The 14,533-nt window shown below is 38.1% G+C and overlaps 1 protein-coding gene across 2 annotated transcripts; it reads left to right on the top strand.

The window, feature by feature from the left end:
* Positions 1-1,091: 1,091 nt before the first annotated feature.
* Positions 1,092-14,533, top strand: stat3 (signal transducer and activator of transcription 3). 2 transcript variants are annotated; one of them, XM_005796698.2, is made up of 24 exons: positions 1,092-1,303; positions 3,814-3,958; positions 4,266-4,509; positions 4,589-4,681; positions 5,594-5,675; positions 5,777-5,877; positions 6,005-6,156; positions 6,350-6,508; positions 6,595-6,687; positions 6,834-6,893; positions 7,002-7,031; positions 7,135-7,228; positions 7,317-7,364; positions 7,487-7,570; positions 8,982-9,080; positions 9,168-9,303; positions 9,389-9,441; positions 9,533-9,627; positions 9,788-9,927; positions 10,017-10,238; positions 10,338-10,380; positions 11,929-11,988; positions 13,426-13,532; positions 13,675-14,533. In XM_005796698.2, exons 2-24 carry the CDS (start codon positions 3,831-3,833, stop codon positions 13,713-13,715), a joined length of 2,364 nt encoding a protein of 787 aa, XP_005796755.1. In that variant the 5' UTR covers positions 1,092-1,303; positions 3,814-3,830; the 3' UTR covers positions 13,716-14,533. The 2 variants fall into 2 exon arrangements, with proteins under 2 accessions (XP_005796755.1, XP_023204712.1); XM_023348944.1 differs by lacking the exon at positions 11,929-11,988.

Below are 14,533 nucleotides of genomic sequence, written 5' to 3'. Positions count from 1 at the left end.
AACTGCCATATTAGATCATGAAAGGAAATCACACAAGGCACCAGACAGGAACACGAGGAGTGTTTCTATTTTCCCTCCCTGCAGACTTGTCTGACCTTGGTCTGTTGTAGATGCACATGCCCATGTGGCAAGAAGCATCATTGAAATAATCAATGGATGGGGAAATGCAATTAAGGAGAGTGCTCTCTAACCACTGAAAGAAAGAAGAAAACAGAGAGGACGCACACAATGGGTGCATGTTTGTGATATTGTATATGAGTAAACTAAGCGCTCAAAAGTGATATTGTTGTAAATTAGAAAAAGTAATCGTACATAGTTGAGTGAATTTTGATTTTTTTTTTTTTTTTTTAGAGTTTTATACTTGATATTTGACTAAACAAGTCTTAAGTGACTTGACATTGGGACTGTGAAGATAGTATGCTTTTGCCACAACTGATAAGATGGTCTGGCATAATTAGAGTCACTAACACAGTAAAATGTGGACATTTATAGAGACAACATAGGGTGTGTGTTTTTGATGTGAGCTTGCTAGCTTCTATTGTATTTAAATGCATTAAAAAAACACCAATACAAAAAATACCTTAATAATTACCAGCCTGCTCCTTTTTTTCTTAACACCATTTAAGCTGTCAAATTGTCCAATTGTGTATCAGTTTAATTGTTTATTCAATCAGCGAACTGTTAAGACGTATTATCAATTCTATTAATTAATTTTTACTCTCTGAGGTCAATAGAGAAAAGCACTTTTGTTATTAGCCTCGATGACGACAGCATTGCCAGTAACTCAGATGACTTCCAGACTGGCTGTTCCGTTTAGTGACTCAGCCTCCCTCCGGAACAGCCGAATGTTTCGCCCTAAATGTGGTCTCCAAGCCGGGAGGATGACTTTGACGGAAGAGCTCAGTTGCGACAGCAGTAAACATAGCAACCTCAACCTAACCGCTCCTAAGTCCCGCCTCTTTTCCCGCAAAAGCTGAATTCTTATTGGTTGTAACAAAAGTTGCTCACCACCATTGATCGTTCTGGCTGTCAGTAATGACGAAACTGTAATTTGTTTGGCTGGAGTGATTGCAACCTGCTCGATGGGTTGGGCGCTTAGGAGTTGCGTCGGAGAAGAGTTTCTCGTGTTGGGGAGAGAAAAGCGATGGTTGTAATCTTTTTGTAAGCTCCAACTCTCGCTTATGACAGTTCGGTTTTTTTTTTTTTTACATAGATATTCAACTGACTGCTATTGTCAGTTTACGTAGTTGAAAGTTAACGGTTTTCGTCGGGAAAACTTTCCATAGAAGTGACAACATCTGAGGTAAGAGACAGTAATTCGACTTCTGCATTTTTTTTTTCTTAACAAAGTAATTCGTTTTGGAAAGCAACATCTTCTTTTTAGTGCTTATATCCCAGGCAATTAATAATCGATTGTTTATTTAGTTCTGTTACAACCCTGCTAAACTACTGCAGAGGAACTAGGTCATCAGATATTCGGTGTGGAGAAACCTCTGTATCCGCAGTGTTACATAAGTTATTAATGTGTTGCCCCAATCATTTCTGAGTGACAACTTGGCCTTTTAAACCCACCACTCTTAAAATCAAAACACCCAGCTTTACACGTGTTGTTTTATTTCCAATTTTTTCACACGTCTTTTGGATTGCCTACTTATCAACATCCATACTTTAATGGTTAGGCCTGAAAATTAAGTCCTCACCAAGAATGATATTTAGACCCAGTTAAGCTCAGCTCACTGTGCTGTTTGCCTTGATTTGCCACGCCCATTTACATCCCATCTATAGGCCACAATATCAAATATCATTTAGTCGTTTTTAATCTCTATACCTTCACACAGACTAAAGTCAAAGGGGGACGTTTTCTTTTTTATGAAAAATAATTCAAATATATAAGGAATGGATGTCTAAAAAAATAACACCTCTTTCATCTTCCGGGTGTTTATGTGAAAAAGGAAAACTTGGCATGGTTACTGTTGTCTTTTGTTCAAGGAAGTACTTCCTGGAATATCACTGATATGGTTTTAAGGAATCACATTGTGCTTTTACCGGTAAGAGGCAGGATGTTAACTGGTATTGGGCAACCAGACAAAAACAGCTGACTTTAGTTTTGCTGATTCATGTCGATTAACCAAAATAAAATTTTAGAATTGTCTGTGATATTGGTAATATGTTTGACCCTGTTCAGACTCGTGGGGTTTTCATTCATGCATTCTTTTGCCATTGAATTTTGTGTGCTTTCACCTTTTGACCCAGACTGTTCATATCTTAAAAATGCCTGGTAATAATGAAACGGTGACAGTTTTCTTCCTCTGTCTTTCTCACTGTTGACTGTAGGCTGAGTTATTTATCTTATTAGTCGACCCTTCACATATGTCTGTAGATTCCTAAGAGGGTTTAAAGAAACAATAACGATAATGAAAACAGAAAAAAAAAATACAGTGTGTGGATCTTCTAATGCAAAGAGGTTAATCTGGAGTAAGAAATAAAAATCATACTCGGTGGGCATTCCGTTTGTAATTTCTGAAGGTTTAAGAACTTTCCTTGTTTTTGTAATAACATAAAGGTTCTTTGAAGTGATGCTGACAGGGGTTTCACTTGCCCAAAATATCACATCATGTGTTGTGAAGCATCTTTTTATATTTGTGGGTGAAAGAGGAACAGAGGTCATGATTGGGAGCCAAGCAGTTTCCTTGGAGGAGAGAGCGAGAAAAAACCCATGCATATCTGAGAACATCTGTTCTTGGAGGTCCTTTGATTCCAGGAAAACTAGTGAGAAACCCGCAAGTTATGCTTTCGTTGGTTATTCAGAGACAAGATGACAAACTAGATTAAAGCCTAAAGAACTGTAGAATCTAATTAACTTTTATTTCTCTAAAGGTGCAGATAATGATGGCTCTAACCCTATTCCTTATAGAGATAATGTCAATGTACAATCACACCTAAATGATATCAATATCAATGTTTAGAATTATTGCACTAACATTACAACAGTGTCATCGGTGACTAAGGATCACAGCTTCAAGAATATTTATCTCCCTAAGGCATATCCTGCTAAATCAGGTCATAAGACAAATTTGTCTAGTGCAACTGAAAAACATTTTTATTTGTGAATCTTAATGTAACATTAAGCACCAATCAAACGTTTTTACTTTTATATTTGTTTTGTGTGCTTTAAGAGACATCTTTTTGTTGTCCCTTGAATCTCTGGTGTTCCCCCAGGGAAAAGTGTGGCCTGTTTCTGGTGAAACAAGAAGCCCCACTGAACCTGCTGAATAGATCGCATGTGTTGCACTCGTCTTTGTCTGCAGGTGCTTGACAATTAATGACACAACTTGGCTTAAGTTGCACTTTCGCCAATAGAAAGAAATTAAACCAGTTATTTGAAAAGAAAACTGATTTTATAGTTTCAAGTCCATACAATGTGACGTTTTCAGACGGCTGAGTAAAGGAAGTGTGGTTTTACGTCGTTTCCAGAAAGTAGCGTTGGGGCAAATCCTTGGTCTAAGATCGTAAACTCTTCTGTGCTTGGAGAGCGAACAGCTGATTAAGACAGCCTATATTTCTTCTTGGAAGCTCTGCTTTTCAGAGCACAGGAAGTGACTGTGCTGAAAAGGAGGCCCCACGTCGGCCTGTCTACGTTTTCAGAGCAAACGCGGTATTTAGCCATTTCCTGTCGATAAATTGGAGAGGTGTTCTGTTGAAGCTGTGTGGCAGGTTTTGTTTCGAATTTTGTTCTTGTTTCTCGTCAGGGAAGTGGTTGGCTTTGCCTGTCCAGTTTTATCATTGTTGCTCCTTTTTGCGTGTGTGAATTAGAAGCAGCGTGTGTCAGGATGGCCCAATGGAACCAGTTACAGCAGCTGGAGACCAGGTATCTGGAGCAACTCTACCACCTTTACAGCGACAGCTTCCCAATGGAGCTGCGGCAATTCCTGGCCCCATGGATTGAGAGTCAGGACTGGTGAGAAATTACTCAAATGTTTGGGTTTACTTTTATTTTTGGTTTTACTGATCAAACACATTACAGTAAAGTGCTTTTATAACGCTGTCACCTTTTACTAGATGTGAATTATTATTTCATTATAGCCTTTTTTGTCATTTTTAAAAAATAATAATCCAAACAAAATATATGAAATCTTTGTGTTTTAATGCTAATTATGTCTATAAAAACTGTTAATGTTTCATTGGAAGTGGTTGAGATGTGATCCTTTTTAGGAAGCATCTCCATGTCCTTATTTTTTATTTTCACATATTTTTTCCCCAACAAGGGCTTACGCTGCCAACAAGGAATCCCATGCCACGCTGGTGTTCCACAACCTGCTAGGAGAAATAGACCAGCAGTACAGCCGCTTCCTGCAGGAGAATAACGTACTCTACCAGCATAACCTGCGCAGGATTAAGCAACATCTGCAAAGTAAATATCTGGAGAAGCCGATGGAAATTGCCCGGATTGTTGCCCGCTGTTTGTGGGAGGAACAAAGACTGTTGCAGACTGCCACCTCAACTACGCAGGTATACAACTCTTTACCCAACTTTAGATTTGATGGTTTTATATTAAAAGGAACTTATAACGAATTCTAATGTCTGGCAGGATGGCCAAGCAGCCCATCCCACTGGAACAGTAGTGACAGAGAAGCAGCAAATCCTGGAGCACAATCTTCAAGACATCAGAAAGCGTGTGCAGGTGAGGGAGCTTTCACACTAGACATTGTCTTAAATGGTTTTCTTTAGCCCAAACTAAGCGAACTTGTCTGCTAGAACATGCGAGCCTCTGTTCACTTGGAATTGAATCGTGGAGAAAGCAAACATGCTTTCAAAGGGAAGAAGTGATGACGTTTGTGCATATGATTTATGGGCATATATATGAATAGAGCACTTTTACATAATTTCTCAATAGTACACTCCCTTGGTTATGGCAAGCAAATGTAACACTTTATTTTCCAAGGAAGATTGTTGAACAAAATGTCTACAAATAATTTATTTCATTAAAGGTTGACATTTCAGATGTGCTAAATGACATTTTTTCTAACCACAGAAACATTTCTGCTATCTGTAACATCATACTTGCTCAGACAATGAAGACACATTTTCCGTCTGTGTGTATCAGGTTTGCAGCTGAACCCGTCAACAGTCATTCTTTCTACTTTGAGTGAATATTGTGGGTAGTTGAAATTGAGCTTTTATTGGATGAAAATTTAACTTCAGACATCTCATTCTCATATTTCTCATTCTATAAGTTGAATGAGAAATAGTAAAAAGTGTTCTTTTATGATTAAATGTTAAAATGGTTTGCTGCCATTTTCACTTTCTGCTCACACAAGGCAGGCAGGTTCTTGTTGTAGAACCAAGCGAGTATTTCTGTGTCACGGTCTAACCTGTTTGGTTCACTTTTACATCGCACTTTTGAAAATGAACCAAACTAATGAAGTGTGAAGTTTTTCAACATTCACCGCCCATTGGAACAGACTGTCGTTCAAATTGCTCCTATCTGCGTGAAAACACCCTTATTTATTTCTTTTTTAAATAGTCATCAATAAAGCTGTCTTTACCTTTTTATGATTTGTCTATTAGAAAACAATCTTCTGTTTTTCTACAGGACATGGAACAGAAGATGAAGATGCTTGAAAACCTGCAAGATGATTTTGACTTTAACTACAAAACCTTGAAAAGCCAAGGAGGTATGTTTCTGAATGTCACTTTCAGCTTTAATAGAGCTGTTGATTGGTATGCATATATCTAGCCGTTTATCTGATGGACCATGTGTTCGCCGTATCTTCAGAGTTGTCCCAGGACCTCAATGGAAATAGCCAGGCAGCTGCCACAAGGCAAAAGATGGCTCAGCTTGAGCAAATGCTTAGCGCCCTTGACCAGCTCAGGAGGGTAAGCAGAATTTAAATCAGGAATGTTTGCAGGGGTTGTCAAAATCAGCAATTACTAATCTGGATTACAGATTGTTGTTAGTATCTGTTTAAATCCTTGTTTAATGTGTGCTCTGTGGATTTTATAGCAAATCGTGACAGAGATGGGAGGCCTTTTGACAGCCATGGATTATGTGCAGAAGAATCTGACTGATGAGGAACTGGCAGACTGGAAGAGAAGACAGCAAATTGCCTGCATTGGAGGCCCACCCAACATTTGCCTCGATCGCCTTGAGACATGGTACCCAATTTTAATAAGACATTCAGTGTTATTCCTAGAAAAGTCCTCAGACATAAGTAAAATAAATCAGTCAAGCTAATTATGTTTAGATAGCAGCCTCAACCTCTTTATCTTAAAAATGTTAAGTGATGTATAGTGCATCTATCCGTATTTGCCCCACAAAACGTTTGACGTCAACGAATTTCCTACTCAGGATCACATCCTTGGCTGAGTCCCAGCTCCAGATCCGTCAGCAGATTAAGAAACTCGAGGAACTTCAGCAGAAAGTGTCCTACAAAGGAGACCCCATCATTCAGCATCGGCCAGCGTTGGAGGAGAAGATTGTGGATCTGTTCAGAAACCTCATGAAGAGGTAGTTATTTTTCTTTTCTTTGTTATTGTGTGTTTGTTGGATAAATGGTGTTGCCTGGTTTTTATGAAACTTTCTTCGCTTTTTAGTGCCTTTGTGGTTGAAAGACAGCCTTGTATGCCCATGCATCCAGACAGACCCCTGGTCATCAAAACAGGAGTGCAGTTCACAACAAAAGTCAGGTAAGATTCTGTTCTCCATCAAAAACAAAACCCCATTTCTGTTCCATTATGTGTGTTGCCATTTTATAGATTGCTTATAAAGAAAATCATTCACCGCTCAAAATAATGATACTCTTCTCATCTCTTTTTTGCTTTGATTTTTCAAGGTTGCTTGTAAAGTTTCCTGAACTCAATTACCAGCTCAAGATTAAAGTTTGCATTGACAAGTGAGTTATTTCGGTTATTCATTGAAAATTTATTTTCCCTTTATTGCATGCCACTATTTTATTGAAGGGCCATTGCAAAAATAAAGGTTGTACTATTTTATTTTTCAGAGAATCTGGGGATGTTGCTGCAATTAGAGGGTAAGCTTTAAAGAACACCACTTTAAACCTGAGCAGTTAAGATCTGAGTGTTCACTCTGCTACAGAGGACGCTTAGTTACCCGTTTTGGTTTGTTCCTATCAGATCTCGAAAGTTTAACATCCTCGGTACCAACACAAAAGTCATGAACATGGAGGAATCCAACAATGGCAGCCTTTCAGCAGAGTTTAAACACTTGGTAAGTTGAGAAAGCCAACTTCTCTTAAATGTAATGAATACATTGGAAAATTATCTGCTGTGGAGAGCTGACATGCTGTGTTTTGCAGACCCTACGAGAACAGAGGTGTGGCAACGGTGGCCGGACCAACAGCGATGTAAGACTCATTTATCCAAATTACTCTCTGTGTTTTCTGTATTTAGCTGAAATAATTCAGATTTTGTTGGAATTTTTATTTTTTCACATATTGACAGATTTAAATAATCTTTTTTTTCTTAGGCATCCCTCATTGTAACAGAGGAACTCCATCTTATCACTTTTGAGACAGAAGTCTATCACCAGGGCCTAAAGATAGATCTGGAGGTGAGTAAATCAACTTTGTTTCAAAATCTTGAGCTAACAATAAGATTGAATGCCTGATCAGAAGTTCATTGCAAGAAAATTGAGTAATCTACAAAATCGTACCAGACCTTTTGTTCATACTTTTGTGATGGCTATTCGTGCAATTTGTTATAGCGACAGTTTTGTGAATTGAGTTTAGGTGAAACATTCAGTTTTTGATTCCAGAAAACCACATAGAAACTCTAGAGTGGTGGAAATTAAAGACAAGTATAGTAGTGCCCTTAAGACTCAGATGATACTATTTCATGTTATTTTGTTTAGTGCACGTTTTCTTTCCTACTATTGGGAAAGAAAATCAGATTCTGTAGGCCTGTGGTGTTCCAAGTGAAAAGGCTGTCATGTCTTGGGAGTTGTGGGAATGTCATCATTTCCTCTACAATTCAGAAGATCTTGGCCACAGCTAAGGCAGTGATGGGCAAAATTTAGGTTTTCTTTGACACAGTTTACTATTTGACTCACAAATGTCTCTAGGACTTGTTTGAAGTATTATAGAAGTAGGATAAAGAAAGACATTTACAGTCTTAAAAAAAACAACTTAAAAAATGGCTACATGATTACTGAGACTTCTAACTCAGAAAATGGTAATGGGGAAACCTGATAAAATCCAGATATGCTGTCTACATAAAAACATCTTAACTTTTGAAAGTACTTGCTCCTTTTTAGATCATACATTACTCCTGTTATTGTTCTCTTTGTGCCTCAAAATAAAATGACCTGGACTGGTACCAATATTATAATCTGTAACAAACTACAAGGGATAAACCTGGATTCAGTGCAAAGACAAAATCAGCTGTGTGGTCCACAGACGCATTGCAGAGCAGAGATACTAGATCTTCTAGTGTGCGTCTCATCTTAAAATAGGTTGATCAGCAGAAACTAATACAGAAAATAACATATTGAGGACGCTGCATAGTGAATGCATTAGGACTGCAGGAAGATTGCGACAGAGATCTCGCATATCTTATTACAACTCGGGTGAATCTTGCAGGTTTTAATCCAGTCCACTTTTGTTTGACAATCCCAGTTGAATTCTTTAACGGCACACACCCTGTGATCTCAGGGGATCGACTTGCTTGACACAAAAGGTCAGAGTGATCCATAACAGAGGGTTTGTTGTTTTGCATGTTTAGTGTGTAGTGATAATCTGAGAAGAGCCATTGTTATAAAATCTGTTTTCAGTTTGCCTGTAGATGAGAGATGCAAATGCAGGAAGTCTCTGTGGGGGGTAAAATGTTAGTGTGAAGGAAGGGACTTATTTCTGTCTATTATTCTGTAAATATTATAGGGGAATAAGCTTTAACAAGAGGGCAATTTAAATGACTTTTTTTTGTTTCCAAAATAAAACTGATCATAAAGCTGCCTGTATTTGCAGACTCATTCTCTGCCAGTGGTTGTCATTTCAAACATCTGCCAGATGCCCAACGCCTGGGCTTCCATCCTGTGGTACAACATGCTCACTAATCACCCAAAGGTGAGACAGCACCCTCTTGTGGAAAGGGTCTGATCTCTGCAGACAGCAAGCATTTGTAAAGCTGTTGCCTCCTTTGTTCTTCCACAGAACGTGAACTTCTTCACCAAGCCTCCGGTGGGAACCTGGGACCAGGTGGCTGAGGTGTTGAGCTGGCAGTTCTCTTCGACCACTAAGAGAGGCCTGACCATCGAGCAGCTGACCACGCTGGCTGAGAAATTACTTGGTAAAACAATAAGCCTAAAAAGTCTCTGAGAATCTTCAGTGTGCCTTAATACTTACACTATTTGTTTCTAATTTTTTTAATACAGGGCCTTGTGTAAACTATTCTGGATGCCAAATAACATGGGCCAAGTTCTGCAAGGTACAACATTTGACCACTATAAAAAGATCAGTCTGCCTTCTTCACATTGTTTCGCTTTGTATGAATAATTTTTTTCCTTCCTCTTGTACAGGAAAACATGGCTGGCAAGGGCTTCTCCTTTTGGGTGTGGCTGGACAATATCATTGACCTGGTGAAGAAGTACATCCTCGCTCTGTGGAACGAAGGGTGAGAAGTCACCCTTTGTTTAGACTCGAATCTCCTGGCTGTGTCTGGAACTGCTTGTTCACTTCCTGTTCTGGGGTGTAGAACCCATTTAGACATGCAATACTGTCTTAAAGTAGATTGAACTAGTTATTAGTTTGATATATTGTTTCTCTGCTTACAGATACATCATGGGTTTTATCAGCAAGGAGCGGGAGAGAGCCATTCTGAGTCCGAAGCCTCCTGGCACATTTCTTCTGCGCTTCAGCGAGAGCAGCAAAGAGGGCGGCATTACATTTACATGGGTAGAGAAAGACATTGGAGGTGAGTCATTTTAAAGCCCTGCTGTTCATATAATGTCTTTACGATGATCAGATTTTGTTGTCATAGTTTTTATTGTTTGTTCTTTGTAGGAAAGACCCAGATCCAGTCCGTAGAGCCTTACACCAAGCAGCAGCTCAGCAGCATGTCGTTTGCAGATATCATCATGAGTTACAAAATCATGGATGCCACCAATATCCTGGTGTCGCCACTTGTTTATCTCTATCCTGATATCCCCAAAGAGGAGGCTTTTGGGAAATACTGCAGGCCAGAGGCAGCTCATGAGCCCGAGCCAGCAGGAGACTCGACAAGCAGTAAGTCACCCCCATGTTCATTACATGCTTTTAATGCTGTTTGTTTGGTTTGGAGCTTATGTGCTCAATATTCTCCGTAATGTATACTTTCTCTTTCAGCTATCCAGCCTTATTTGAAAACAAAGTTCATCTGTGTGACCCCGTAAGTATTCATCCCTATCTTTCGGCTGTAATATTCAGTGCCTCCCACCGAGAAGTGACAATACTCAATGTGGAGGTTTTCTTTTATGTCAAAAGTATTGATACCTGTTGAATCTTTTCACATTTTGTCACAGCTACAAACCTCAGACCCACACAAGTAGCACATAATTGTCAGATGAGGAAAAAGAAAACAGTATTTCAGTCTGCCTGAGGCAATACTTTGTTCATTAACTTCCCACTGCAGGTGTTTTGTTGTACGACGTTGTACAGCTTTGCTAAACTAGAAATGAAGTTTTTCTTAATTTATCTCTGCAAAATAGCTCATCATCAGTCAGACTGACTAGGAAATACAGGTATGGACTTTGAGTAGGCCATTTTTGCAAATTTGCTATGTTCTGAATCATTCTGTTGTAGCTGGTTGTGTTTTTACATTCACATTGTATCCAGCTGGAAGCTGAACCTTTGCCCTGGTCTTTTAGAGGCTCAAACAGATTTTGTTCCGTAATTGGCCTATATTTAGCTCTCTCCATTTTCCCATCAACTCTGACCAGGTTCCCTGTTGAAGATGTTAGAGATGGTGTTTCTATTGTTGTGTGCACAGAGTCTTTAGAGAACCTTCTTCCACATGTTTACCGCTCTCCTTTCCCCAGCCAGCCAGTTCAGACAGGCGGCCATGTCTTGTTAGGGTTGCTGTTATGCAACAGTCTTCCCGAGTTTGAAAGATGCAATGAATTTTCTGTGAAGTGTTTAAGGTTTGGGATTTTTCTTTTCAACTTCTCAACTTTCTTCCTGGCTGGTCTGCTGTATTTTTTTGGTCTTCATGATGGTGTTCGATCTCTAATGCTCTTTAACAAACTTCACTGTTACACACAGGTGGATTTTATATATTAAATGTATTAGTTCACTTTAGGCTATTGGTTGCAATGGATTTTTGTCAAGGACTCCTTCATTTAAAGAGTCCGAATACAAATTCATACCCTGCTTTTTGTATTTTTAGATTTAAAAAAACTTTTAAGACAATGTACTGTTTCAGTTATGTGCTACTTTGTGTTTGTCACAAAATCTCAATAACGTATATTGAAGTTTGCATTGGAAACGTGACACATTGTGTTAAAGTTCTAGGAGCATAAATACATTAGCAAGGTGATGTAAATATTTACAGATTCAGGTTAGAAACCGTCAAAGAATGCCTGCCTGTAATGCAGCATCTGTGACTTTTTTTTTCTGATTTCATATAAAGTCACTTAACTGTTTGAGAAGGAAGGTGCGACACTTAAAACTTACAGCTGTAATGACAAAGTATTATTCTAATATTATAAATAAAAGCAAAGATCACACATTCTTAAATCAAGCAAATTTAATGGAGCTGCACATTTTGAATAGTAGTACACTACTGGAAATTATACACTTTAGAGTAAAAATAAGTGAGACTGGCAAATAACGAGGACAAAAGCTGATGGCGATAAAGGCCTTAAGCCATGTTGTAGGTTTGATAGGTTGCCCGTGGGTTTTGAGGTTTTCTCAGTCAGATCCTGACCTGTCTCCGTAGGTGCCCCTCCGTGTTCATGGACTTGCAAGACAGTGAGCTGCTTGGGAACGGATTCCCAGGGTAGGCCTCATGGGGGGGAGGTCGCATGTAGAGATGTGTGTACATGACCTTTTTATTTGTTTGACAGATGTGCTTCAGATATCAGTCCATTGATCACATCTGCATAATTTCCGTTTTTATGTCCATCTCACAGACATCACAGTCCTCGTTTTGCACTAACGCAATTGATTATAGAACAGCATGTCCTTACCATTCATCAGTGCTTTTGTTCATTCTCAGCTGCTTTATCATTGCCCTCCTTTTAAAGCCAGTTACTGGTGAGTGTAATTGTTGGACAGAAGGATGTACCAATTCCAGATAGTTGTATTACGTTTAAAGATTATTCCACCATCATTTCTTTTTAATCAAGTGAGAAGGGGAGGCAAAGAAGGAACTGAGGAAATAAACTGCGTTTAGTTTAGTTTGAAAAAAAATAATTATTGAAATTACTGAATACACACTGCTGCCTTTTACTAAAGAAATGTTTAAATTAAGTCATCCATTCAGTGTTTTTATTTTGTTTGTTTGTTTTTTGTTTTTGCATTTTGCTTTGCAATTCTTAATACAACAAGCAAGTGGAGTCCAAATCAAGTTGAACATACTGACAGGCTGCAAAATGTTTTTTTTCTTTAATTGAAATGCAAAAATATATATTTTTATATATATAATAACATGCGTAGCCTGCTTAACAATAAGCTAAAGACGCAACACTTTATTGAATGAAAGTTGTCCGATTTGTGTAGGAAAGGAATCTGTAACTCATAGCTCTGCAACGTCTCGCATCAAAAGGAAAACATACAAGTCTCTACATTTTTGTAGTGAATTATTTTCTACTCTTTTGCTTTAGAAAAAAAAATTCTCTTCTCAAAAATTGCTAGTATACAGTTCCCTTTTTTGTCAAAGGAAGCGGCTAAATTTAGCTATGTTTTTGAATGGGTGTGCCTAGTTTTTACTTTTTAAACTTTTATAAAAACATGGTTAATAAACAACAAGTACTTTATATTGAGCCTAATATTTTCCATTTTAAGCAGATTTTCAACTGTAGGTGAAAATCTCACCCTTAAAAAACAAAAACAAAGGTCCATCTCCAGCCTGTTCTTCCAGCTGAAATTTGTATCATTCCAAATTATTCTCAGGATACTTCGGACCCAGCTGCTACTAGAAATGACATGTCTGCCTATTTATCTGCAGCTGAACACAGGAAGTTTCTACACTGAACTGCTTACTGACCCAAAAATCAGATTATTTACTATATTAATAATGGGCCGGTGATGTATGATGACTAATTTACTCATTAAAACTGTTCAGTTGTTGTAGGCTACTTGTGGTAAAGTGGGATGATGACAATGTAAGCATAATTAATCTAAAAATGGCACAGGCATGTTTGATAAGAATAAGTTTTGCTTTGCACTGTTATGCAGTCTCTTTTTTTTTCTATGTGTGTATGTGTTTTTACAGCACAAACTCTGGAAACACCAGTGACCTGTTCCTCATGTCGCCTCACACTCTCGACTCCCTGGACTCCCTGATGCCCGGCGAAGCTGAAGCGAACCAAGGGCATTTGGGTGAGTTGCAATCTCCTCACACATCTGTTTTGTTCTGACTGGGTTCTCCTCTGGTTTTACTATTGCAACTTAAGGCCAGCTTTATTTAATAAATACCGTTACAGCAGCATTAATTGCTTGTTTTTTTCCCTTTTTTTCCTAGATTCAATTACTCTGAACATGGATGTAGCATCTCCTATGTGAAAGAAAATATCACCGTCTTTGTTTTTTTTTTTTTCTCTTGTTGGGATTCGACCTTGTGTGAGGCTCAACGAATGATTTATCTCTCTCTCTGTGTAAACACAGTCTGCCTGTATAGATTTTCTTGTTTCCTGTGTAAAATTACTCGCCATCAACTTTAAAGATTTGTTTTTATTATTTTAAACTATGGTTAAAAAAAAAAATATACTGTCTATACATTTGGGTCATTCTTTGTGAACCTATTGTTTTTAGGCAACAATTTTCCTTCCTTGTTTTTGTTAAACTATCTAAAAAAAACATGCAAACATAGGGAAATGTAGTTTTTTGAGAATACTGTCTTTTGACATTTTAACGGTTTTATGGTTTTGTGACTTGATAGATGTACGACATAAGTTTTGATATAAGCTATATGATGCTTTTAAGTTGTGCTGAAAAATGCTCTTTTTTTTTACGTTTTTAAAATGACCCTACAGTGAGTTATGGCAAATTGGCTTCTCCTTGGCTACACCAGTTTTTTGTTTTTTTCTGACAAAATGAAATATTTCTGGTATTTCTTAGGGGGATCTCAGATTTTTATAATGGTGAAGAGGAAAGAAGGATGAAAAAATTTCTGCCAATTCGAGGTTATTTCTGTGAGCTTTTTTTCTCTGATATTGTTGTGTAAAATGTGTATTTTAAGTAGGGCACAGCTTTTCCACTAAAAATGCTGTAAGATGTGATCATGTTAATTGGGCTGGCATTTTAAAATCATTTTATTTTTGTTGTACTGATCAATCATGAAATGTATCATTTATTACCAATTAAATATGTTTCACACAATA

The sequence above is a fragment of the Xiphophorus maculatus genome, chromosome 16 (genome assembly GCF_002775205.1).
Source record: "Xiphophorus maculatus strain JP 163 A chromosome 16, X_maculatus-5.0-male, whole genome shotgun sequence".
NCBI lineage: Eukaryota > Metazoa > Chordata > Actinopteri > Cyprinodontiformes > Poeciliidae > Xiphophorus > Xiphophorus maculatus.
The sequence above is the reverse complement of the archived record's forward strand: the minus strand, read 5'-3'. Positions and strand labels throughout refer to the sequence as shown.